This window comes from Oryx dammah, unplaced genomic scaffold, assembly GCF_014754425.2.
Source record: "Oryx dammah isolate SB20612 unplaced genomic scaffold, SCBI_Odam_1.1 HiC_scaffold_5, whole genome shotgun sequence".
Classification (NCBI taxonomy): Eukaryota; Metazoa; Chordata; class Mammalia; order Artiodactyla; family Bovidae; genus Oryx; species Oryx dammah.
The window spans coordinates 98305080-98331475 of record NW_024070189.1 but is presented as its reverse complement, the minus strand read 5'-3'; the positions used below and the strand labels follow the sequence as shown (position 1 = coordinate 98331475).

General features: G+C 40.7%; 1 protein-coding gene across 1 annotated transcript in view; it reads left to right on the top strand.

The window, feature by feature from the left end:
• Nucleotides 1-26396, top strand: part of ADGRE2 (adhesion G protein-coupled receptor E2) — a 188085-nt gene that overhangs the window by 5361 nt on the left and 156328 nt on the right. Inside the window, exons 4-13 of the mRNA XM_040241647.1 lie at nt 1489-1635; nt 3050-3103; nt 6181-6227; nt 6324-6401; nt 6812-6989; nt 11589-11696; nt 11881-12101; nt 12287-12466; nt 13957-14154; nt 14426-14661. Of these exons, the coding sequence (XP_040097581.1) occupies nt 1489-1635; nt 3050-3103; nt 6181-6227; nt 6324-6401; nt 6812-6989; nt 11589-11696; nt 11881-12101; nt 12287-12466; nt 13957-14154; nt 14426-14661 (1447 nt within the window). The remainder of the gene's footprint in view (nt 1-1488; nt 1636-3049; nt 3104-6180; nt 6228-6323; nt 6402-6811; nt 6990-11588; nt 11697-11880; nt 12102-12286; nt 12467-13956; nt 14155-14425; nt 14662-26396) is intronic.

Below are 26396 nucleotides of genomic sequence, written 5' to 3'. Positions count from 1 at the left end.
GTATGATTTAAAATTTGGGAGAAAGTAAATTTTATCAAAGAAAGGAAAAGATGTTGTGATTACTGCACAGCCCTTACTTGACCCTGGAAGTATCTGAAAGATTCCTTTGTGAACTTGCATGTGTGTGTCTCAGGGAGATATGCAGACTCTTGAACATGGAGAGGAAATCTGGCTGCTGCTGTAACTGGATTCCAGCTCCTTCCTTGGACTACACTTGTCAGGTTGAGGAATCTCCCATCCTCATGTCTTCTCCTTCCAGCACTCATTCCCATGTGCCCCAACTCACTCCTCCCTATCCCTCAGCCTTTAATATGGGTCTCCAGCTATTGCCATCATCTGAGAGGAGGAAGTCTCAGTGCTCAGATGGGGGCCAAACAGGAATTCCTCAGTTGTGCATCCCTCCCCCTTCCATTCATATCCTTGTGTTAATACTACCCACAACCTGGACCTGGGGCCTTAGAAGGGAATGTCAAGAGTCTGGATAAGAAACTCTGACCTGGGAAAGACCAGTTGTCTACCCTGACTGATCATGACCCTGTGAGTCCTTCCAGGCTCTAAATGTCTTTGGCTCTCTGACTGAAAGGAGATCATATATGTACAAGGGCCAAACATTCTATTCCTGCATTTTTACTAAGTTGCTGTTGTTTTTAGCATTGGTGTCCAGCACTTGCTCTATGGTTCCCTGACCTATTCCAAGGGGACCTGGCTCATGGGCACTTTTCCTCCTAAGTTTAGGTACAGGGAGAGGTAAAATGTCAGAGAACACCTGCAGTGACTCAGCTGTGAGCTGCTTCCTCATTCCCATGCATGACAGGCTGTGATAAAATGGGATTTCTACAGAAGTGGAGAAAGCAAGTCTCCCACAGAGACATCCTGGGGAATCTCAAGAAGTCTTAACATGAGAGCTGAGGGAGTGCTTGATGAAGATTGTGGGGTGTACTAGGACTGCTATGACTAAAGTGGAGGTGGAGGGGATCGATGGGTAGGAGCCTGATCACCTACCCCTAACCTCAGCTGTAAATGATGGATATCACTCTGGACAATCCTCCAGTCATGACTGCCTGCATTTCCTCAGCATCATGGGAAGACTTCAGTGTCACTGTCACTCACAGTTAGGAATGGCTGGAGCTCAAATGCATGTCCCTGATGGTGCAAACAGCAACCAAGAGGATGGTCTGGAACCAAGTCATTTTTTCTGTCTGCCCCGAAAGGCCTGCAGCAGGGATGCAGACCCCCTTCCAGTCCCCATAAGACATAGCAGAGTGTTTGAATCAAGGTACATGCAGATCCAGTCAGAGAGCAGGGGTGAGCAGAACAGTAAGTGAGCTTTCTGGAGCAACTGGTGCTAGTTCAGCCTAACCCTACAAGAGCTAATGAGGAGCTGAGTCAGTTCAGTCTTGTGTCAAGATCAGGATGGTTGTGAGTGCCTTGTGAATTCCATGGAATTCATACCTTTGAGAGGTGACTTTTTGTCCTGTTGTGTTCCAGACATCAACAAGTGTGGACCATCATGGAAAGTGTCCTCTGGAATATATGTAGACTGCCAGAACTTTAACAACACACAGCGTCAATGCAGAGGAAACAGAACTCTTTCTCAAAAAGAATTTGAGAATGAGTGTACTAAGAAAACGTTTGGTAAGAAGGAACCCATTTCTTTCATTTCCTCATTCATTAAGTTTGGCCACGTACTCTAGGCCACAGAGGTCTGTTCTCAGCACCCACTGGTATCCCCTCTCTCTCCAAACCCCAAGGGTCAGAACCCCACATAGAGTGTCATTTCGGCAATATTGGATGCCCCCTTGACACTTGGCATCTTATTTTCTCAAAATAAACAGAGAAGTGGTATTCAAGACATTTCAGGAGTTGAAGTCCAATGCAATGAGTCCCAGGGCACTATCTGTACACTTCATCATTAATTGCCATGATGAGACCTTTCTCACCTGGATCCCATACGGAGTTGAGCAAGCTAGGGGTCCCTTCAGACTCTCCTGGAATGATGAACCTGAGAACTCTGTCTAAAATGTTGGAAGGGGGGTATTCAAGGGTGGTCCCATCTTCCCCAGCCAGCCCTGCCCCTGGGTAAACTTACCCAGTTCCTTGGCCACTCAGCCTTTGTCTATTTCACTATGCAAGTATCCACCATGCACCTGACCAGTAATTTCAATTAACAAGCCTATGGGAAACTCAAATGACTGGGACCTGGGAGGATGTTATGTCAGAATGGGTAGATGACATGAACCACAACACATATACTCAAAGTGGCTCCCATCTGGCACAGATGGAAAGAGAGAGTATCACTGGGCTTCATTGTCCTAGCCCAACTCTCTACTTAGGAGCTCAACAAAGGCCCTACATTGACTCAGACCACTTGAGCTTTGCACAGAAGGAGCCCACAAGTTTGCATCCCTAGCTGGATGCCCAGGGCAAAGAAGACAGAAACACCAGCCATTCCTCATCCAGCAGCATCTGCTTCCTTCTTCAGCCACCCAGCCCTCACACAAAGCTGGCCTCACTCAGATGATGAGTCTTACCATTCCATTTCAGTTTGAAAAATGCCTTCCAAGGGTACAAAAAATGGATTCTCACAACACCAAGTCTGCATGGCTGGAAGTAGACCCCCATTGTATCCCCAGTCTGCTCCCCAGTGTCCAGGAGCCTCTGACCTGTCTGGCATCATCTTTACACTCCTTACCCCTTCCTGAAAGCATATTGAGGGTCCTGGCTCAGGGATGGGTCTTGGACCAGCTTCATGGAGCTAGAGTCTGAGCTAGCATGGATGAGAGAGCGCTATTCTTTCTACGAACGTGCAGCACATGAGGTTCCACAGGGGCTGTGTCTATCAGTGACTGATCCCTCAAGAGGCCTAAGAAATGGAGGGGAAGTGTTGATTCCTTGATTCCAAGTAAAGTACAGGAGCCTCAGGAATGTTGCTGAGAGTGATGGGCTATAGCGCCAGAGCCATCCAGTAAGAAGGCAAAGGCCATGGGGATAGTGGTTGCAATTAGAGCTCAACTCTCTTCTCTTTGTCATCTCTGTTTTTCTGCCACAGAACTGAATCTACTACTGCTGAAGACAATGAACACTGCGGTCCAGAACCTTAAAAGTGAGTCTCAGCACCCAGCTCCATTGGTGACATATGCTTGAGAGTGTATGCCATGGCCTGGGTCCTCTCACCAATAAAATGGGGAAAGGAGGTTTATTCTGCAAAAGTATCCTCTAAGGATACTAACAGCTGTTACTCTTCCCCATTATGTCCAGAGTTTTCTGAGGCTTTTCACTTCTAGTGGCAGCCATTCAACACTTTCCTCCCCTCCTCTACTATTGGGTCTCTAGCATGCAGCTGACTTTCTCAGTTTCTTGGGTCTTCTGACCATAATCTTCATCCACACAGCCTCTATCACAACACGTTGTGCTCGGTGGTGCCCTCCAAACTCCAAATGTGTTGATGCCAACACCTGTCGCTGCATCCCAGGATTCACGTCTTCAATGGGGGAAGTCATCACCAGCCACTCAGAGACTTGTGATGGTACAGAGGCTTGGGGGTGGCATAAACTTATGGGTGGTATCTGCTTGGGGTGGTATATAGATATTGTGAGAGGACACAATGGGACCTCCAGAGCCCTCAGCCATGGGAGCAGCTCAGAAGTATTTTAACAACAGTAACATAAAAGTGACAGCACAGGAAAGTAGGAGGGGAGTGGAAAATCTTGTTTTCATGATCAGTTGGGAGAGGGCTGAGAGCTGACACAGCAGAGCTGGGCTACTTGGTGCAAAGTGTAGCTCGGACACAGGCTCTTTGACATTTAGGAAGTTGTTTCTCCTCTCTGTGCATTATTTGCTTGTCTGTAAACCAGAAGTAGTCATCGTACCTACCCCATATGGATGAACTTAGATTTAATATTTACCTTAGTGAAGAAAAGCTAAAGTTTCAGTTCAGTTCACTTCAGTTGCTCAGTCGTTTCCAACTCTTTGTGACCCCATGAACTGCAGCACACCAGGCCTCCCTGTCCATCACCAACTGCCGGAGTCTACCCAAACCCATGTCCATTTTGAGTCAGTGATGCCACCCAACCATCTCATCTTCTGTTTTTCCCTTCTCCTCCTGCCCTCAATCTTTCCCAGCATCACGGTCTTTTCCAATGAGTCAGCTCTTCACATCAGGTGGCCAAAGTGTCAGATTTTCAGCTTCAACATCAGTCCTTCCAATAAACACCCAGGACTGATCTCCTTTAAGATGGACTGGTTGGATCTCCTTGCAGTCCAAAGGACTCTCAAGAGTCTTCTCCAACACCACATTTCAAAAGCATCAATTCTTCTACACTCAGCTTTTCAACTCTCACATCCATACATGACTACTGGAAAAACCATAGCCTTGACTAGACGGACCTTAGTGCAGAGAAAATTGTCAACACATGAGAGCTGTTATCATCATTCACACTGTTACACTATTACTGTTTTTATGGCAAAAAGAAAGGGGGGAAATAAATGAACCAACAGAAGTAAAGAAATGCCCAGGAGGAAGCTCAGGCTCTTTCACTATCTCAAGCTCACCAGGAACTCCTCCTCACTGACCACTGTGGTTTCCCACATCAATCCTCACAGCAGACCCAGGATGCTAGCACACTTCGATTTTTTTTCCCCACCTTCTCCCAGTTTGCTCAACCGTCATACTTTATTCTAGGAGTTTTACTTTTTCAGGGCAGAATCTTTTTTTCAATAATCATATTTGGGCCCAAAGAGCTTAAGTTATATATCCAAAGTCACACATTTAGTAGAGTCATAGAACCAAGATCCAGATCTAAAATTTAAAGACTTTATTTTCAACAATATAAGATCATAATGGAAATTATATTGCTAAAAAAGTTAATAAGATGGTAAATTTTATGTTTTATGAATTTTAACACAATACTAAAAAGTAGGGGAGAATTATATGGTTTTTACAAGAAATAATCCTTGTTTACTGATAAAAGTTTTTGATGGACATTTATTGCTACTAGAGAAAAATATTCCTAATATGTGCAATATGATGAGAAAAAAAATTCAAAGAAATTTTCAAGGATCTGTGTAATGGACATAGGAGTGATTTACTTTCTTTCTTCCTTTTTTTCATGTTTTAAATTATCTTTGTTTTCCAAGTATCCATGTGTTACTTAATATCTTTTATAAAAGTAGATTTTATCAGATTTTGTCTTTGACTGATGTTCAGTCTGTCACTCTAGAGGTATTCCCAGAGTTTCTTTTATGCATTTGTATGTGTGTCTCATGGAGATTTGTAAACTGTTCAACATGGAGATGGAGAAGGAAATGGCACCCCACTCCAGTACTCTTGCCTGGAAAATCCCATGGACGGAGGAGCCTGGAAGGCTGCAGTCCATGGGGTCGCTGAGGGTCGGACACGACTGAGCACCCTCACTTTCACTTTTCACTTTTATGCATTGGAGAAGGAAATGGCAACCCACTCCAGTGTTCTTGCCTGGAGAATCCCAGAGACGGGGGAGCCTGGTGGGCTGCTGTCTATGGGGTCGCACAGAGCCAGACATGACTGAAGTGACTTAGCAGCAACATGGAGAAGAGATCTGGCTGCTAGTCCCAGCTCCTTCCTAGGAGCACACTTGTCAGGATGAGGAATTCCCAATCCTCATATCCTCCCCTCCTCACACCCCATTTCCGCTATCCTACACTCAATTCCATCTCATCTCATCAACCTTTAAGACAGGTCTCCGGCAACTGCCACCATCTAAGAAGACAGAAAGAAGTCTCAATGCCCAGTTAGAGGTTGAACTTGAATCCCTCAGTTGTGCATCCCTCCTACATCTTTTTCTGTCTTATTGCAGACCCTCCACCTGGGTCTGGGGCCTTAGAAGAGAAACCCTTAGGTCCAGAGATGAGGACTCTGATCTAGGGGGACCAGATGGCTGCCCTGACTCATCATGATGTCATGAGTCCTCTGCAGCCATAAAGTCTTTGGTTCCCTAATTGGAATATACAGGACCAAGCATTCTGTTCCTTCTTTTTTATTCATTCTTATGTTCATGGTTCTTCTTGAACTATTAGTCTGAGTAACCAAATATTCAGGGATTAATGTCTGGGATGGTACTTGGCCTGACCTGACCCCAGACCCCACTCACAACACACACAAATGCTCTCACCCCTAATGATCCACTGTACTGTTCCCTGCAGAGATCTCCATCCACACCTGGACCGCACCCTCAAGTATCAACAGCTCGGTGAGTGGCCCAGCAGACAACACGCAACAGGAAATGCCTCCATATAGCCCACCTATTTCCCCTAAGTTCTAACCTCCTCATATTCTTCCCCCCCAGATGCTCTCCTGCTTCTTCAACAGAGTCCAGAATCTTAGTGAAAACATGGAGTCAGTCCCTGTTGAGGACACTATCCAGGTAAAGGTAGGGCCCAGGGAGGCAGGTAGAGGCTTCCCACAGGTGCTGTAGGAAAATCTGGTCTGGGAGGAGATACCTCAACATAATGGTGCACTGCTCTGAGGCCCTGCCTCTCCCAGGGTGGGTGGGAAGTGTGGACATGTGTAGTCACTGTTAGACTCCCACGTGCACCTTCTAAAAACCTGTAATCTTGCAGCTCCTGAATATTGGGTTTATGTCATCTTTGGCATTCATGTACAATATTGACCTCTGAATGGTTGGATTCCAGGGGCAAAGACTACCCAAAGAATCCTACCTGGCACTGCCTTTATCACTCAGTTTCCAAGCTGCTCTCTGTGAGTGAGTGGGTAATGTCTTCATACAACCTCTCAGGTGTGTGATCTACTGGCTCTGTGTCTTTATCTCTGCAGAACCTCATACAGGGTGTGGATGAAATGCTGGAAGCCCCCCGGGACCTGGAAACCCTGCCCAACCCAGAACAGCATCTCGTGGCCTCTAACCTGCTCACTGGCCTGGAAACTGTCTTGAGAGAACTGAGCAAGTCCCTGAACAATGAGTCACTGCACTTCAGTTCACCTTCAGGCACAGGTAATTACCTGGAACAGCCTCCAGGCTCCTGCTCTGCTCATTCCTGGTTCATTCCTTTCCCAACCTCACTAGAGCCCAGTGACCAGGGTTGTATTTCATGTTGGCCTCATAAATAAAAATAAATTTTAAAAAATAAATAAATTATTATGCTAAGCAAAACAATAAGACAGAGGAAGAGAAATACCCTGGCTTCTCTAATGGTTCAGATGGTAGAGTCAGCCTGCAATACAGGAGACCTGGGCTTGATCGCTGAGTCAGGAAGATCCCCTGGAGTAGGGAATGGCAACCCACTCCAGTGCTGTTGTCTGGAGAATCCCATGGACAGAGGGAGCCTCACCATCTACAGTTCATGGGTTGCAGAGTCAGACACAACTGAGCCACTAACACTTTCAAAAAACTATACAAACATCAAGGTCATCAACATAGAGAACAGACTGGTGATTGCCAGAGACCAGGTTAGCAGTACAGGAAATGGTGCAAAGAAGTCAAAAGGTACAAGCTTCCAGTTAAAAATAAGTTATGGGAATGTACAACATGGTAACTATAGTTAATACATAGTGTATTTTAAATTGCTATGAAAGTACATCTTAAAAGGACTTACCACAGAAAAATCTGGAACTCTGTATGATGTTCCAAATCATATATATGTTAGTGGCTCAGTCTTGTCTGACTCTGCAACCCATGGACTGTAGACGGCGAGGATTCTCCATACATATGTTCCATAATAGCTAGTTTTTGTGGTGATTGTTTTGCAATATGTTCAAATATGGAGTCACTATACCTGTCAATTATACCTCAGTAAGAAAAACATAAATGAATAAAATTATATATAATATACACTTTCATTGTAAATAAATTATGAGTATAAAAAAATGATAATGAAAAGTTTAAGACAAAATAGAAATGGTTACAAAAGGGAAAATTTTTAATTTGGAATAACATAACTTTCTCATGTTATTTGTCATGTAGGTATAATCTGTTTCAATTGAGTATTTGTTTTGTTTAGCACAATTATTTATTTATTTTTAAAAATTTATTTTTATTTATAGTAGTTTCAGGAATATAGCATAGTAATTTAGTATTTTTACAGAGTACACTCCGTTACAAGTTCTTACAGGACAATGGCTATATTCCTTATCCTAAACAATATATCCCTGTTGCTTATCTACTTTAAACATAGCAGTTTGCACTTATTAATCCCATAACCTTAACTTGCCCTTACACCCTACCATCTGCCTTTTGGTAACCACTAGTTTCTTTTCAATATCAATGAATCTGTTTCTGTTTTGCATATCTTGGTTTATGTTATTTTTATATTTCATATAGAAATGATATACAGTATTTGTCTTTCTCTATCTGGCTTATTTCACTAAGCATAATACTCTCTAGGTCCATCTACAATGTTGCAAATGGCAGAATTTCATTCTTTGCTGTGGTAGATTAATATTCTATTCTCCATAATCACCACATCTTTTTATCCCATTCCTCCACTGACAGACACTAAAGTTCACAATTTTAATCAAAGTGTAAAATCTAGTAGCATTTAGCACATCATAAGGTTGTAATCATCACCTCTATTTATAAAATAACTTCAACTCTCCAAAAGTAAAAACTGTAGCCGCTAAGCAAACACTCCTCAATCCTCTGTTCCCCTGGTCCCTGCCAACCACTGATTTGCTTTCTGTCTCTATGAATTTGCCATGCTGGAAATTTTGTATAAATAGAATTAAAGATATATGACCTGAATGTCTAGCTTCTTTCACCTAGCATAATGTTTCCATGGTTCATCCATGGTGTAGCATGTATCAGTATTTCATTCTTTTATGGCTGAATAATAATGTATTGTACATGGATGTACCTCCTTTAGTTTATCCATTCATCCATTGATGGACTTTGGCTGGCTGCCACATTTTGACTGTTGTGACCAAAGCTATATGAATGTGGTGTTTCTTTTCTGCCCGCACCTCACAGCATATGGGAAGTAGGATCTTAATTCCTTGACCAGAGACCAAAACTGTGTCTCTTGCATTGGAAGCATGGAGTCTTGGAAGCACTGTACCACCAGGGAAGTCCCTGTAGCATAAGTTTTGGTTTGAATAACTGTTGAATAAAGTTCTTTGGGGCACATAATAGGGTGTAAAATTGCTTGGTAATGTGGTAGTTCTACTTTCAGCTTTTTGAGGAACCACCAAACTAGTTTTCCAAAGTGGCTATTTCTTCATTTTACATTATCAACAGCAATGTATGAGGGTTCCAATTTCCTCATCCTCAGCAACACGTTACTTCCATTTTGCTTTCTTTTTCTTTCTTATTTTTTATTTTTGCAGTTGCCTCCTTCTGGAGGATTTATTTTTTATTTTTATTTTTTTTTTACTTTACAATATTTTGTAGCCATTCTAGTGTGTGTGAGGTGATATCTCATCATGATTCTATCTGCATTTCTTTAGTGACTAAGCTGTTGAACATCTTTTCGTATCATTGTTGAATCTGTCTATATTTTATTGGAGAAAAATCTACTCAAGTATTTTTCTTTCTTTTCAATTTCAATTTTTTACATTTGGTTGTTAAGCTATAAGAGATCTTCATAGATCATAATTTAGACCCTATCAGATATGTCTTTGCCAATATATTCTCCCATTCTGTAGATTACCTTTTCACTTTTTTGTGGTCTTCTCATTTTAATGAGTATATATTTCCATTTTGATGAAGTCTATATAATCTATTGGCACTTTTGTTGCTTCTGCATACTTTTTCATATCTAATAATCCATTTCCAAATCCAAGGTCATGAAGAGTTACTCATGTGTTTTTGTCCTACTTGTTCTAGTTTTAACTTTTAAATGTAGATCTTTGACCCATTTTGACCCCAAAAGGTCTTTGACCGATTTCTTTATTAAAATTTATTGTGTGAAGTAGGTCACTGAATTCCTTCATTTGCTTGTGGAAAGCTGGATGTCTCAGCATCATTGTTGAAGAGATTTTTCTTTGCCTATTGATGGTCTTGACTCCCCTTTGTGAAAATCAACTGACCATAGATGCATGGATTTATTCCTGGATCCTCAGTTCTGTTTTACTGCACTGTATTCATATAACAATTTCCCACCATTTTGAATACTGTAGGTTGGCAGTAAGTTTTGAAATCAGAAATTGTAATGCCTCCAAATTTGTTTTTCACCTTTAAGATTGCTTTGTTTATCCAGGTCACTTGCAATCCATTATAGATTTTAGGATGAGCTTTCCATTTCTGCTGAAAATTGATTTAATGATGTCAGAATTTTGATACAGATTGCATTGAATCCATAAATCACTTTGGGGACTGTTGAGATCTTAATATAATGGTTCTGATCCATGAACACAGGATGTCTTATGATTTATTCAGAGTTTCTAATTTCTTTCAACAGTCTTTTGTAGTGTTCAATATACAAGTCTTGAGTTTCCTTGGATAAAATTTTTCCTTCTATTTTGTTGACTATTTGTGAATCTATGTTCAAATTGACATTGGTTTATTGGGATTACTGTGATGCATTATCTTGTTTTGTTCTTGGGATAATGATGGTCTCATAGAACTATTTAGGTAGAGCTATTTCTCTTCTATTCTATAGAAAAGTTTACAAAGGATTAGTATTAATTTTTCCAGAATGCCTGGGAGCATTCACTGTAGAAGCCATCTGTTCTGGTCTATTTTGGAAAGTTTTGGATACTGATTCAATCCATTTATCTGTTATTAGATTGCTCTGATTTTCCATTTTCTTAAATCAATTTTTTGTATTTTGTGTCTCTAGGAATTTCTCCATTTTATTTAGGTTGCATTTCATGTTGTTGAATAATTGCTCACGCGTTCTCTTACAATCCTTTGTAAATTTAAATGATATATGCATATACCAATATTATGTGTACCAAATGATATTGCTTAAAACAATATATTATTATAAATATTATTATTTATATATCATTGATAAAATGATATATAATCATTTATATGCTTGCACAATCACATAAATGATTATACATATAAATCATCATATTTAGATATCATGTAAATCAATGATAAAAATATATCATTATTTCCTTAGCTACCATGGAAGCCCATATAATATACATTATGTAATATATAAAGTATCTACATGTTTATATAATATATTAAGGGGCTTCCCTGGTAGCTCAGCTGGTAAAGAATCTTCCTGCAATACAGGAGACCCTGATTTGATTCCTGCATCGGGAAGATCCAGGAAGGGATAGGCTACCAAGACTAATATTATTGAGCTTCCCTAGTGGATCAACAGTAAAGATTCCAATATTAATCCAAAGTTTACAATGCAGGATACCTGGGCTTGATCCCTGGGTTAGGAAGATCTCCTAGAGGAGGGCATGGTATCCCACTCCAGTATTCTGCCTGGAGAATCCCCATGGACAGAGGAGCTTGGCAGTCTACCACCCATGGGGTTGAAAAGATTTGGACATGATTGACCAAATAAGGGCAGCACACAGCACATAATATATTAAAATATTTATTTTTATGTATGCAAATAATGGTAGTATGTGTACCATCATAGGCACAATTACTAATCTAACTCCCTTCTACAACCCTCACAATTCTTAGAAATGTCACTGAAGGCACTGGATAAAGAAGATAAGAATGTCACCTTGACTCTGAATAACATAAAGATGATACTGACCTGGGATACAGTGCACGAATTTAATGACTCAGGTAATGGTTGTGGCAGGGTACAGATCCCTAGGAATTCAAAATGGAATACGATACTCAAAGAAGCAATAAAAAGAAATGTATACTTTAAAGGAAACTATGGGTAATGGTGGAGCCACAGGGAAATAGTTCATTAAAGGAGGAGTCATGGATATCCCAAGGTATCCACCTTGCCCTTGTCCTGCAGATCCCATTGTGGTGGGCCTTGTCTCCATACCTGGGATTGAAAAGTTGCTGGATAAAGTCCCCCTGATCGTGGATGCTGAGGAACAGGTAGTTCCACATGAGACACACGGGGAATTGCTGCAGGAAATTCCCCCTATCCTGCTGTCTGATGTCATATCTGCCTTTATCAGCAACAGTAACACACAGAACCTCAGTTCTCCAGTCAAATTTGTCTTCAAACATGTGAGTCCTGGGGGGGATGAAGCTGTGGGTGTGGGAGAGACCTGAGTCCTGAGCACAGCCTTTGTGCTTCAGGGATGTTCATCACGGGTGCATCATATCCCAGGAAAGTCCATCATGAGCTAGATTTGAATCAGCCTTTCTGAGCAACAGAACCACCAGCTCAAACCTACTTCCTGTTTCTACAGTCAAGGACCCCTGAAACAAAGGGGAAGGTGCACTGTGTCTTCTGGGAGCAGGGCCAGAATGGAAGTGGCCATTGGGCAACCAGAGGCTGCAGGATGACGGACAGCAGAGATGACAGCACCACCTGCCAGTGCACCCACTTCAGCAGCTTTGCTGTCCTCATGGCCTACTATGATGTGCAGGTGACCCTCAGAGGGGCCGCATTCAATATCTTGATGTGGAACAAATTCTCACACGTGTAAAACTTGAAAAAAATACTGTCTCCCAGTTATCGCAGGTCAGTGATCTGGCATGGTATAGCGGGGATGTCTGCTCAGGTTCTTCCAGGGCTGAAATCATTCTGTCAGCCTGGGCTGCATTCTGATCTGAGATTTGCAGTCCTCCTCTAACCCTCTAATTTTTGGCACAATTCAGTTCCTTGTGGTGGTAGGACTGAGGTCTCCTTGACTTCCTATCTGTCAGCAGGTGTCCATGTTTAGCTCTTAGGGGCTATCTGCATTTCTTCCTATGTGGACCTCTCTTGGGAACTTTAATATGGTACAGAAAGTAGTTTTATGCCATAAGCCAAACATTCTCAAATGTTAAAGTGCATCAGAATCATCTGGAGGGCTCGTTATTTATTTTTAAACATTTCATTCTTAAACAAAATCAAACATAGAGACATGGTGCAAAAATAAACTTGGTGCTACCATACTCAATTGCTTTTTATCCAGAAGCACCTAATTTGCAAATTTTAACATTCATTTTCTTCATCCTTTGTGCACCTGCTTCTGTCTTTCTCCCTCTCTCTCTTCACCCAGACTTATACTAAAAGGAAATTGGCAGATATTTTTTCCTTGTCCTCAGGTATTTAGGATGATTTCCAAAAAGAGGTGAGCTTCCCAGGTGGCTCAGTAGTAAAGAATCCACTTGCCAATTGAGAAGATGCAGGAGACTCAGGTTCAATGCCTGGGTTGGGAAGATCCCCTGAAGGAGGAAATAGCAACCCAGTCCTGTATTTTTGCCTGGAAAATTCCATGGACAGAGGAGCTTGGCGGGCTACAGTCCTTGAGGTCACAAAAAGTCAGACACACCTGAGTGACTGAGAACACATGCATGCCAAAAAGAGGCAGACACTATCAATTTTAAGCTACAGCCAACATCCAAGCATAGTAGTTTTTCTCTTTTACCCAAGAATTAGCTCTAAATCTGTAAGAGGCCAATCATGAAGAAATATTACAGGGATAAACTGTGCTGAATTCAGAGTTGAGAATTGATACCTGGATCATGACAAAGGGCAAAGACTTTGTCATAGATCATTACATTACAGGGATGGAGGATGGTGCTCAAAATGTAGTTTCTTGCCTTGTGAACCTATCAAGTTAACTGAGAAGCTTAGTCATGCTTAAAAGTCTAGAGGGAAAACCCTTGTGAGATACAGGTCTTGGTCTTCATTAGGACTCTCTTATCCTTCAGTCCTTCCAGGCACAGATTTTATCATTCAGATCCTATAAATTTCTGTTTTTGAACCCGGAGAAAGTTATCCATAAACATAACATATCCATAAACATATTCATAACGTAATCTACTCAGCACCTCCATTCCTGATTTTTCTATGTCTCCAAATAAAAATGGTGGAAGGATCACTACCCCACAGCAGGAAAGTATGACTGATCTCTCTGCTGGGTCCCAGGAGGAAGATTTCACACTGACTGTGATCACCTACGTGGGACTGAGCCTCTCTCTGCTGTGTCTCCTCCTGGCGGCCCTCACGTTCCTGCTGTGCAAAGCCATCCAGAACACCAGCACCTCGCTCCACCTGCAGCTCTCGCTCTGCCTCTTCCTGGCCCACCTGCTCTTCCTGACAGCCATCAACAGAACTGAGAGCAAGGTACGTATACTGTCCCAGAATATCCCTGCCCCAGGGATGCTGAGTTCATGGGGCCATACTGCATTGGACTCCTTAATATAATGGGATTCCAGGTAATGTTAGATGGATAAGTAGCCAATTCACATGGACTGACACAACTAGAAAGCAAGCATTCAATTGATAATTCATTCATTTACATCAGAATTATCCCCAGTGGCAAGTCATAGAAGAAGTTCTGGGGCCATGCTCCATCCTGACAAACCATCCAGGTGACACCTTCCTCCTACCCCAGGTGCTGTGTGCCATCATCGCAGGTGCCTTACACTATCTCTACCTGGCCTCCTTCACCTGGATGCTGCTGGAGGGTCTGCAGCTCTTCCTCACTGCCCGCAACCTGACGGTGGTCAACTACTCCAATGTCAACAGGTTCATGAAGAAGCTCACGTTCCCAGTGGGCTACGGAGTCCCGGCTGTGATTGTGGCCATTTCTTCTGCATCCAGGCCTCATCTTTATGGAACACCCAAACGGTAAAAGCAAATTTCTGCCATTCTAACTTCTCATGCATGACTAAGGCCATCCTAGAGCCAACATAGCACTTTCATTTTATCTTTCTTAATTTATTCATTTTAATTTAAGGATAATTACTTTACAATATTGTGGTGGCGGCTTTGCCATACATCAACATGAATCAGCCTCAGGTGTACATGTGTCCCCCCATCCTTAACCCTCCTGCTTCATCCCTCCCTACCCTCTCCCTCTGGGTTGTACCAGAGCACCGGCTTTGTGTGCCTTGCTGCTTGCATCGAACTTGCACTGGTCATCTATTTTACATGTGCTAATATACATGTTTCAGTGCTATTCTTTCAAGTCATCCCATTGTCCCCTTCTCCCACAGAGCCCCAAAAGTCTATTCTTTACGTCTGTGTCTCTTTTGCTGCCCTGCATATAGGATCTCCATTACCATCTTTCTAAATTTCATATATAGGCATTAATATACAGTATTTATCTTTCTCTTTCTGATTTACTTCACTCTGTATAATAGGCTCCAGTTTCATCAACCTCACTAGAATTGATTCAAATGAGTTTCTTTTTATAGCTGAGTGATATTCCACTCTGTATATGTACATCTTCCTTATCTATTCATCTGCTGATAGACATCCAGGTTGCTTCCATGTCCTAGCAATTATAAATAATGCTGCAGTGAACATTGGGGTATATGAGTCGCTTTCAATTCTCATTTCCTTGGGGAGTATACCCAACAATGAGATTGCTGGGTCATATGACAGGTCTATTCCCAGTTTTAAAGGAATCTCCACACTGTTCTCTATAACGGTTGTACCAGTTTGCATTCCCACCAACAGTCCAAAAGTATTAGCTTTTCTCTATGCACTTTCCAGCATTTACTGTTTGTAAACTTTTTGATAATGGCCATTCTGACCAGGGTGAAATGATACCTCATTGTGGTTTGATTTGCATTTCTCTACTAACAAGTGATGTTGAGCATCTTTTCATGTGTTTGTTAGCCATCTGTATGTCTTCTATGGATAAATGTCTGTTTAGGTCTTTGGCCTACTCTTTGATTGAGTTGTTCATTTTTCTGGTACTGAGCTACATGAACTGCTTATATATTTTGGAGATTAATTCTTTGTCAGTTGTTTTGTTTGCTATTATTTTCTCCCATTCTGAAAGCTGTCCTTTAACCTTGCTTATAGCTTCCTTCAAAGGGCACAAGCTTTTAAGTTTAATTAGGTGTCACTTGTTTACTTCTGTTTTTATTTCCATTACTCTGGGAGGTGGGTCTTAGAGGATCTTGCTGTGATTTATGTCAGAGACTATTCTGCCTATATTTTTCTCTAAGAGTTTTATAGTTTCTAGTCTTAACATTTAAGTATTTAATCAATTTTGAGTTTATTTTTGTGTATGGTATTAAAAAGTGTTCTAGTTTCATTTTTTACAGGTGGTTGACCAGTTTTCCCAGCACCACTGTTGAAGAGACTGTCTTTTCTCCATTGTATATTTTTGCTTCCTTTGTTAAAGATAAGGTGTCTATATATGCATGGATTTATCTCCAGACTTTCTATTTTGTTCCATTCATCTATATTTCTGTCTTTGTGCCAGTACCATACTGTCTTGATGACTGTAGCTTTGTAGTATAGTCTGAAGTCAAGAAGGTTGTTTCCTCCAGTTCTGTTCTTCTTTCTCAAGATTCCTTTGGCTATTTGAGGTTTTTTTGTGTTTCTATGCAAATTGTGAAATTATTTGTTCTAGTTCTGTGAAAAATAGCATTGAACTTACATGGGGATTGCATTGAATCTATAGATTGCTTTGGGTAGTATACTCATTTTCACTATATTGATTCTTTAAATCCATGAACATGGTATATTCTCTATCTATTTGTGTCATCTTTGATTTCTTTCATAAGTATTTTCTAGTTTTCTATATATGGATCTTTTGTTTCTTTAGGTAAATTTATTTCTAAGTACTTTATTCTTAATGTTGCAATGGTGTATAGGATTATTTCCTAAATTTCTCTTTCTGATCTTTCATTGTTAGTGTATATGAATGCAAGGGATTTCTCTGTATTAATTTTATATCCTGCAACTTTGCTATATTCATTGATTAACTCTAGTAATTTTCTGGTTTTCTATGTAGAGGATCATGTCATCTGCAAACAGTGACAGTTTTACTTCTTTTCCAATCTGGATTCCTTTTATTTCTTTTTCTGCTCTGATTGCTATGGCTAGACTTCCAAAACTATGTTGAATAGTAGTGGTAAGAGTGGGCACCCTTGCTTTGCTCCTGATTTAGAGGAAATGCTTTCAATTTTTCACCATTGAGGATAATGTTTGCTGTGGGTTTGTCATATATAGTTTTTGTTATGTTGAGGTATACCTTCTATGCCTACTTTCTCGAGTTTTTATCATAAATGAGTGTTGAATTTTGTCAAAGGCTTTATCTGAATCTATTGAGATAATCTATCTATTATTGAGATAATCTATTGAGATAATCATACCGTTTTTATCTTTCAATTTGTTAAGATGCTGTATCACATTGATTAATTTGAGAATATTGAAGAATCCTTGCATCCTTGGAATAAAGCCCACTTGGTCATGATGTATGATCTTTTTAATATGTTGTTGGATTCTGTTTGCTAGAATTTTGTTGAGGATTTTTACATCTATGTTCATCAGTGATATTGGCCTACAGTTTTCTTTTTTGTGGTTTTTGTCTGGTTTTGGTATCAGGATGATGGTGGCCTCCGTAAGGCTCAGACCCAGGTGTGCTGTGCATTTTGTGCCTTTCCCAGGTCCAAGCAACTCAGGCAACCAGGTGCTTGGTGAGAACACTGTCCTGGGTGAGCCATGCATCTTATGCACTTCCCCAGTCCAAGCTGCTCAATTTCTCTGCTGCGTGAAGAGGGCACTATGCCAGCTGTGCTGTGTGTCTCCTCTGGGGAGCTGGTCTCAGGCTGTGACATTCCTTGCCAATGTGAACTGTCCAGGATCCAAGGAAGACATGGTGATCAACTGACAGCCTGCTCACAGTTTGGTGAGAAATGCAGTCTCTGGGGCCAAGATTGCAGCAGCCCCTTGCATTCCAGCTTTGGCTGTCACACACCTACCTCTCTGCCTCCAGGGAAGGAGGGTCAAAAATGGCAGCAGCTTACTCTCCTTTGGTTTTCACTAGGGCACAATATTTGTTCTGTGATCTCACCAAGTGTCACCATGCAGCACTTGAGCCTTCCTGCAGTAAAGATCCTTTGATTTTCTTTGTGTCTCTGGTGTTCACATGGTTTGGGTTGCTGTGTTACATTAGCCCCTTCTGATTGTCCACAGGGCATTCAAACCCAGTCCTTACCCTAAGAACCAGCCACCAGCCCAAACCTCTGCAACTAACCCCCACTAGCTGCTGGTGGACTTGAGCATCTGAGCTGTTTCTCCACTAGTAACTGAGGTTCAGCATGTATTCTGTGGTGAATTGTTGTTGTTGTTGTTATGTTGCCCTCTGAGATTCCTCTGTCTCCCAGAGTTTGCTTAAGTTTATATCAGTTGCATTAGTGATGCTATCTAACCATTTCATCCTCTGCCACTCCCTCCTCTTTATGCCTTCAATCTTTCCCAGCATCAGGATATTTTCCAATCAGTCAGCTTTTCACATCAGGCAGTCAAGGTAATGGAGTTTCAGCCTCAGTCCTTCCAGTTAATATTCAGGATTGGTTTCCTTTAGGATTGACCAGTTTGATCTCCTTGCAATTCAAGGGACTCTCAAGAGTCTTCTCCCACACCACAGTTTGAAAGTATCAATTCTTTGGCACTCAGCCTTCTTTATGATCCAACTCTCATACCCATACATGACTATTGGAAAAACCATAGCTTTAACTATATGAACCGTTAACAGCAAAATGCTGTTTCTGCTTTTTAATATACTGTCTAGGTTTTCCATAGCTTTCCTTCCAAGGAGCAAGCATCTTTTAATTTCATGGCTGTAGTCGCCATCCACAGTGATTTGGGAGCCCAAGGAAATCTGTCACTGAAAATCGGTTTCTGCTTCTGTTTGCCACAACATGATGGGACAGGATGCCATGGTGTTAGTATTTTTTAATGTTGAGTTTCAAGCCAGCTTTTTCACTCTCTTCTTTCACTCTCATCAAGAGACTATTTAGTTTCTCTTCACTTTCTGCCATTAGAGTGGTGTCACCTGCATATCTGAGGTTGTTAATATTTCTCCCTGCAGTCTTGATTCCAGCTTGTGATTCATCCATCCTGGTATCTTACATGATGTAATCTCAGCCTTGATGTACTCCTTCCCCAATTTTGAACCATTCGTTTGTTCCATGTCCAGTTCTAACTGTTGCTTCTTACCTACATACACATGTCTCAGGAGACAGGTATGGTGGTCTGGTACTCCCATCTCGTTAAGAATTTCCCAAAATATGTTGTGATGTACACAACAGACTGGTTCCAAATAGGAAAAGGAGTACATCAAGGCTGTATATTGTCACCTGCTTATTTAACTTATATGAAGAGTACATCATGAGAAACGCTGGACTGGCAGAAACACATGCTGGAATCAAGATTGCCAGAAGAAATATCAATAACCTCAGATATGCAGATGACACCACCGTTATGGTAGAAAGTGAAGAGGAACTCAAAAGCCTCTTGATGAAAGTGAAAGAAGAGACTCAAAAGTTGGCTTAAAGCTCAACATTCAGAAAACGAAGATCATGGCATCCGGTCCCATCACTCCATGGGAAATAGATGGAGAAACAGTAGAAACAGTGTCAGACTTTATTTTTAGGGGCTCCAAAATCACTGCAGATGGGGATCGCAGCCATGAAATTAAAAGACGCTTACTCCTTGGAAGAAAAGTTATGACCAACCTAGATAGCATATTCAAAAACAGAGATATTACTTTGCTGACTAAGGTCCGTCTAGTCAAGGCTATGGTTTTTCCAGTGGTCATGTATAGATGTGAGAGTTGGACTGTGAAGAAGGCTGAGTGCCGAAGAATTGATGCTTTTGAACTGTGGTGTTGGAGAAGACTCTTGAGAGTCCCTTGGACTGCAAGAAGATCCAACCAGTCCATTCTGAAGGAGATCAGGCCTGGGATTTCTTTGGAAGGAATGATGCTAAAGCTGAAACTCCAGTACTTTGGCCACCTCATGCGAAGAGTTGACTCATTGGAAAAGACTCTGATGCTGGGAAGGATTTTGGGCAGGAGGAGAAGGGGATGACAGAAGATGAGATGGCTGGATGGCATCACTGACTCGATGGACACGAGTCTGAGTGAACTCTGGGAGTTGGTGATGGACAGGGAGGCCTAGTGTGCTGCGATTCATGGGGTCGCAAAGAGTCGGACACGACTGAGCGACTGAACTGAACTGAAGTGACACAGTCAAAGGCTTTAGTGTAGTCAGTGAAGCAGGAGTAGATGTTATTCTGGAATTCTCTTGCTTTCCCATGATCCAGCAGATGTTGGCAATTTGAATTCTGGTTCCTCTGCTTCTTTGAAACTTGGCTTGCACACCTGGATGTTCTTGGTTCACATACTGCTGAAGCCTAGCTTGAAGGATTTTGAGCATAACATTGTTAGCTTGTGAAATGAGCACAATTGTACAGTAATTTGAACATTCTTTGGCATTTCTCTTCTTTGGGATTGGAACAAAATATTTTATATTTGTCTTTCTCTGTCTGACTTACTTCACTCAGTATGAAAATCTCTAAATCCATCCATGTTGTCACAAATGGCACTCTTTTCTATAGCTGAGTAACATTCCATTGTATATATGTACCACTTCTTCTTTATCCATTCCTCTATTGATGGACATTTAGATTGCTTCCATGTTCTGGCTATTACAAATAGTACTGCAGAGAACATAGGGGTGCAATTATTTTTTTAAGCCATGTATTTCTCCAGATATATGCCACAGAGTGGGATTCCTAGATTATATGGTAGTGCTATTTTTGGTTTCTTAAGGAATGTCCATATTGTTCTCCATAATGACTGTGCCAGTACACATTCATAGCATTAGTGTGGGAGAATTGCCTTTGCTCCACTCCCTCTCCAACAATTTATTTTCTGCAGACTTTATGATGATGGCCATTCTGGCTGGTGTGAGGTAGTACCTCACTGTGGTTTTGATAACTATTTTTCTAATAATTAGCGATGTTGAGCATCTTTTCATATGTTTTTTCACTATGTATGATTTTTTTTGAAGAAATGTCTGTTTAGGTCTTTCTCCCATTTTTTCCTGGTTTATATATATATGTCTGTGTGCATATAGGTGTGTTTATATATATATATATAGAAAGAGAGAGAGAGAGAGCTGTGTGCATGAACTCTTTGTACACTTTAGAGATTAGTCCTTTGTCAGTTGCTTCATTTGCATCATTTGCAAATATTTTCTCCCATTATGAGGGTTGCCTTTTCATCTTGTTTATGGTCTCCTTTGCTGTGCAAAAGCTTTTAAGTTTAACTAGGCCCCATTTTTTATTTTAATTTTATTTTAATTACTCTAGGAGAAGAATGAGGGCAAAAGATCTTGCTGTAATTTGTGTGAAAGAGAGTTCTGCTTACGTTTTCCTCTAAGAGTTTTATGGCAGAAAGTGAAGAGAAACTAAAAAGCCTGTTGATGAAAGTGAAAGAGGAGAGTAAAAAAGTTGGCTTAAAGCTCAATATTCAGAAAACAAAGATCATGTTATCTGGTCCCATCACTTCATGGCAAATCGATGGGGAAACAGTGGAAACAGTGTAAGACTTTATTTAGGGGGGCTCCAAAATCATTGCAGATGGTGACTGCAGCCATGAAATTAAAAGATGCTTACTCACTCCTTGAAAGGAAAGTTATGACCAACCTAGATAGCATATTCAATAACACAGACATTACTTTGCCAACAAAGATCCGTCTAGTCAAGGCTATGGTTTTTCCAGTGGCCATGTATGGATGTGAGAGTTGGACTGTGAAGAAAGCTGAGCTCCAAAGTATTGATGCTTTTGAACTGTGGTGTTGAAGAAGACTCTTGAGAGTCCCTTGGACTGCAAGGAGATCCAACCAGTCCATTCTAAAGGAGATCAGCCCTGGGATTTCTTTGGAAGGAATGATGCTAAAGCTGAAACGCCAGTACTTTGGCCACCTCATATGAAGAGTTGACTCATTGGAAAAGACTCTGATGCTGGGAGGGATTGGGGGCAGGAGGAAAAGGGGATGACAGAGGATGAGATGGCTGGATGGCATCACCAACTCGATGGACATGAGTTTGAGTGAACTCCGGGAGTTGGTGATGTACAGGGAGGCCTGGTGTACTACAATTCATGGGGTCACAAAGAGTCGGACACGACTGAGTGACTGAACTGAACTGAACTGAAGAGTTTTATAATGTCTTGCCTTACATTTAAGTCATTAATGTATTTTGAGTTTATTTTTATATATGATGTTAGGGAGTGTTTCATATCATTCCTTTATATGTAGCTGTCTAGTTTTCCCAGAACCATTTACTGAAAAGATTGTCTTTTCCCCATTGATATATTGTCAATATTGTTCTGCAACACTCTATATGTTTTATGTGTCTGACATATGTCTATGTTTGTATACCCTACAATCTGTTTACCACTGATAATTAGGTTTCCATCCATCACCATACAGTTGAACCACTTTGACCATTTCACCTCGCCCCAAACTCATCTTTTCTCCTCTGTCAGTACTCTACTATCTTCATCTATGGGGAGAGGGCATTTGTTTGGTTTAGGTAGTTCATTGATTTTGTTTGTTTATTGGTTTGTTATATTCCACGTGTGAATGAAATCAGACTGTAATTTGTCTTTTTCTGACTTCTTTCACTTAGCATAATAAACCCAGCATCCATTCATGTTATAACAAAGAGCAAGATTTCCTCATTTTTATGGCTAGGTAGTGCTGCATGGCTGTACTTTGATAGGCACTTAGTATGCCTCCATATCTTTGCCATTACAAATAATGCTGCAGTGAACATAAAAGTCTGCACATCATTTTGAGTTAGTGTTTTTGTAGTCTTTATAATTACCCAGGCACGGGATAGCTGGATCACATAGTAGTTCTATTCTTAATGTTTTTGAAGGTCTCAATACTATCTTCCATAGTGATTGCATCAGTTTATTCTAACAACAGTTGTTGTTATTTCTAACAACAGTGTATAAGAGTTCCTTTTTCTCCACATTCTCACTGACAGTGATTATTACATGCGTGTTTGATAAGAGCCATTCTATCAAGTGTGCTGGAATGTCTCACTGTGGTTTTGACTTACATTTCCCTAACATTAGTGATGTTGAACATTTTTCATGTGCCTGCTGATAGTCTCTATGACTTCTTTAGAAAATATCTCTTTATTCCGGTGCCATCTTTTAACTAGGCTTTTGGTGATAGAGATGTGATCAAATGCACACTGGTACTCACAACAAATTCCTATGCTGGACCATAAAGAAATCTGAATGCCAAAAATTTATGCTCTCGAGTTGTAGTGCTGTAGAAGACTCTTGAGACAGCCTTGGATGGCAAGGAGATCAAACCAGTCAATCTTGAAGGAAACCAACACTGAACATTCACTGGGAGGATGATGTTGAAGCTGAAGCTCCAATACTTTGGCCACCTGATGCGAACAGCTGACTCACTGGAAAAGATTCTCTTTCTGGGAAGATTGAGGGCAGGAAAAGGGAGTGACAAGGATGAAATTGTTGGATAGCATCACCAACTAGATGACATGAGTTTGAGCAAACTCAGGGAGATAGTGAAAGACTGGGAAACCTGGCGCACTGTGGTTCATGGGGTCACAAATAGTCGGACACGACTTAGCAACTTAACAACTCACAACAAATTCTTATGTTGGTAAAAAACTGATGTCAACCTGCATCAGATGATTTCTGGATCACTGGCCTTTCTAGACCGTTTAGCAAAAAAAAATTCAGAAAACTTTCCCTATAAAACACAAGGTAGTAGATATTTTGGTTTTGTGGGTCAAACAGTCTCAGTTGCAATTTTTCACCTCTGTCCTTGTAGTTCAAAAGCAGCCACAGAAAAGATATAAGAAAATGAGTGTAACTCTGACCCAGTAAAACGCATTACCAAAATCAGACAGGAGCCCAGTGTGGACCACAGGCTGCAGTATGCCAACTCTGTCTGTGTAGCTCTCTCTTTGGTTCTTCCTGGTGGAGCCAACTAGCATGGTCCTAACACCTCCCAAATCGCACACAGTTCCTATTTGGGATCAAGCACCAATTCTATCATTTCTATCAGTGTGAACTTCAGTTACTGACTCTGTATCCTTATGCCTGATCTGTAATCATTTGATTACCTATGTTGTTATGAGGAATAAATTGTATAACGCACATGAGCCCTACCATAGCAGTGTCAAGCTTAATGTTATTTTCTCTCTCTCTCTCTCTCTCTCTCTCTCTCTCTCTCAATCACTCCCTCTCTCTTCTTGGCTGTCCCCAATATTTTCATACTATCTACACCTACTCATCCTTCACCTCTCATCATAAACACAACAGAATTCTCTCAGGGAACCCTTCCCAGTATCAGAACCTCCTACAGGTCTGACTAGGTTATAGATCCACCTACATGTTCCCACAGCTCCTCATATTTGATCGTAAGCTTCATCATTTTGATTGTTTCTATTGTCTAACTATCAACAAGCCTACAGAGCTAGGAACTCCTTGAAGAAAGAGATCACTCTCTTAATCATAACTGGATCTTCAGAGCCAAGAACTGACCCTGACAGAGAAAGAGAGACTCAATATTTGTCTCATAAACCATAAATTAATTTTTATTGATTTTTTTCTTTAAAATATGTACATTCTTTTCTGCCAGCATATGAGGGCTGAGACTTAAAAGGACTTTTTATTTTTTTAAGGGCTTTTTAAAATAAGTTTATATTTATTTAAAACCACTTTTTTACCTTGTGATTTGCTTGGAAAAAGTTGCACATGATTAATGTGTATAACCTGACAAATTGGGAATAAGTATACACCCATAGCCTTTACTAATATCAAGGACATACATAAGCTTTCAATTATGCAAAATAATAAGTTTAGGAGGTCTACTATAGAGCATAGAACCTATAGCTAATATTGTGTATTGAAATTTGCTAAGGGTGATTTTTTGTGTAATAAGGAGTCAGGAAAAACTTTGAGGAATGAGAGATATGTTCATCTGTCAATTCTTTTTTTTTTTAATTAATTTATTTATTTATTTATTTAAATTTTTACTTTACAATTCTGTATTGGTTTTGGCATAGATTGACATGAATCCACCTCAGGTGTACATGTGTTCCCAAACATGAACCCCCCTCCCACCCCCCTCCCCACAACATCTCTCTGGGTCATCCCCGCGTATCAGCCCCAAGCGTGCCATATCCTGCATCAGACATAGACTGGCAATTCGATTCTTACATGATATTATACATGTTTCAATGCCATTCTCCCAAATCATCACACCCTCTCCCTCTCCCTCTGAGTCCAGAAGTCCGCTATACACATCTGTGTCTTTTTTGCTGTCCTGCATACAGGGTCATCATTGCCATCTTTCTAAATTCCATATATATGTGTTAGTATACTGTATTGGTGTTTTTCTTTCTGTCTTACTTCACTCTGTATAATCAGCTCTAGTTTCATCCATCTCATCAGAACTGATTCAGTAATGGCTGAGTAATACTCCATTGTGTATATGTACCACAGCTTTCTTATCCATTCATCTGCTGATGGACATCTAGGTTGTTTCCATGTCCTGGCTATTAATAACAATGCTGCGATGAACATTGGGGTACATGTGTCTCTTTCAATTCTGGTTTCCTCCGTGTGTATGCCCAGCAGTGGGATTGCTGGGTCATAAGGCAGTTCTATTTGCAATTTTTTAAGGAATCTCCACACTGTTCTCCATAGTGGCTGTACTAGTTTGCATTCCCACCAACAGTGTAGGAGGGTTCCCTTCTCTCCACACCCTCTCCAGCATTTATTGCTTGCAGATTTTTGGATTGCAGACATTCTGACTGGTGTGAAGTGGTACCTCATTGTGGTTTTGATTTGCATTTCTCTAATAATGAGTGATGTTGAGCATCTTTTCATGTGTTTGTTAGCCATCCGTATGTCTTCTTTGGAGAAACGTCTATTTAGTTCTTTGGCCCATTTTTTGATTGGGTCGTTTATTTTTCTGGAATTGAGTTTCAGGAGTTGCTTGTATATTTTTGAGATTAGTTGTTTGTCAGTTGCGTCATTTGCTATTATTTTCTCCCATTCGGAAGTCTGTCTTTTCACTTTGCTTATGTTTTCCTTTGTTGTGCAGAAGCTTTTAATTTTAATTAGATCCCATTTGTTTATTTTTGCTTTTATTTCCAGAATTCTGGAGGTGGATCATAGAGGATCCTGCTGTGGTTTATGTCGGAGAGTGTTTTGCCTATGTTCTCCTCTAAGAGTTTTATAGTTTCTGGTCTTACATTTAGATCTTTAATCCATTTTGAGTTTATCTTTGTGTGTGGTGTTAGAAAGTGATCTAGTTTCATTCTTTTACAAGTGGTGGACCAGTTTTCCCAGCACCACTTGTTAAAGAGATTGTCTTTACTCCATTGTATATTCTTGCCTCCTTTGTCAAATCGAAACTGTAATCAGAAATCTTCCAGCAAACAAAAGCCCAGGTCCAGACGGCTTCATAGCTGAATTCTACCAAAAATTTTGAGAAGAGTTAACATCTATCCTACTCAAACTCTTCCAGAAAATTGCAGAGGAAGGGAAACTT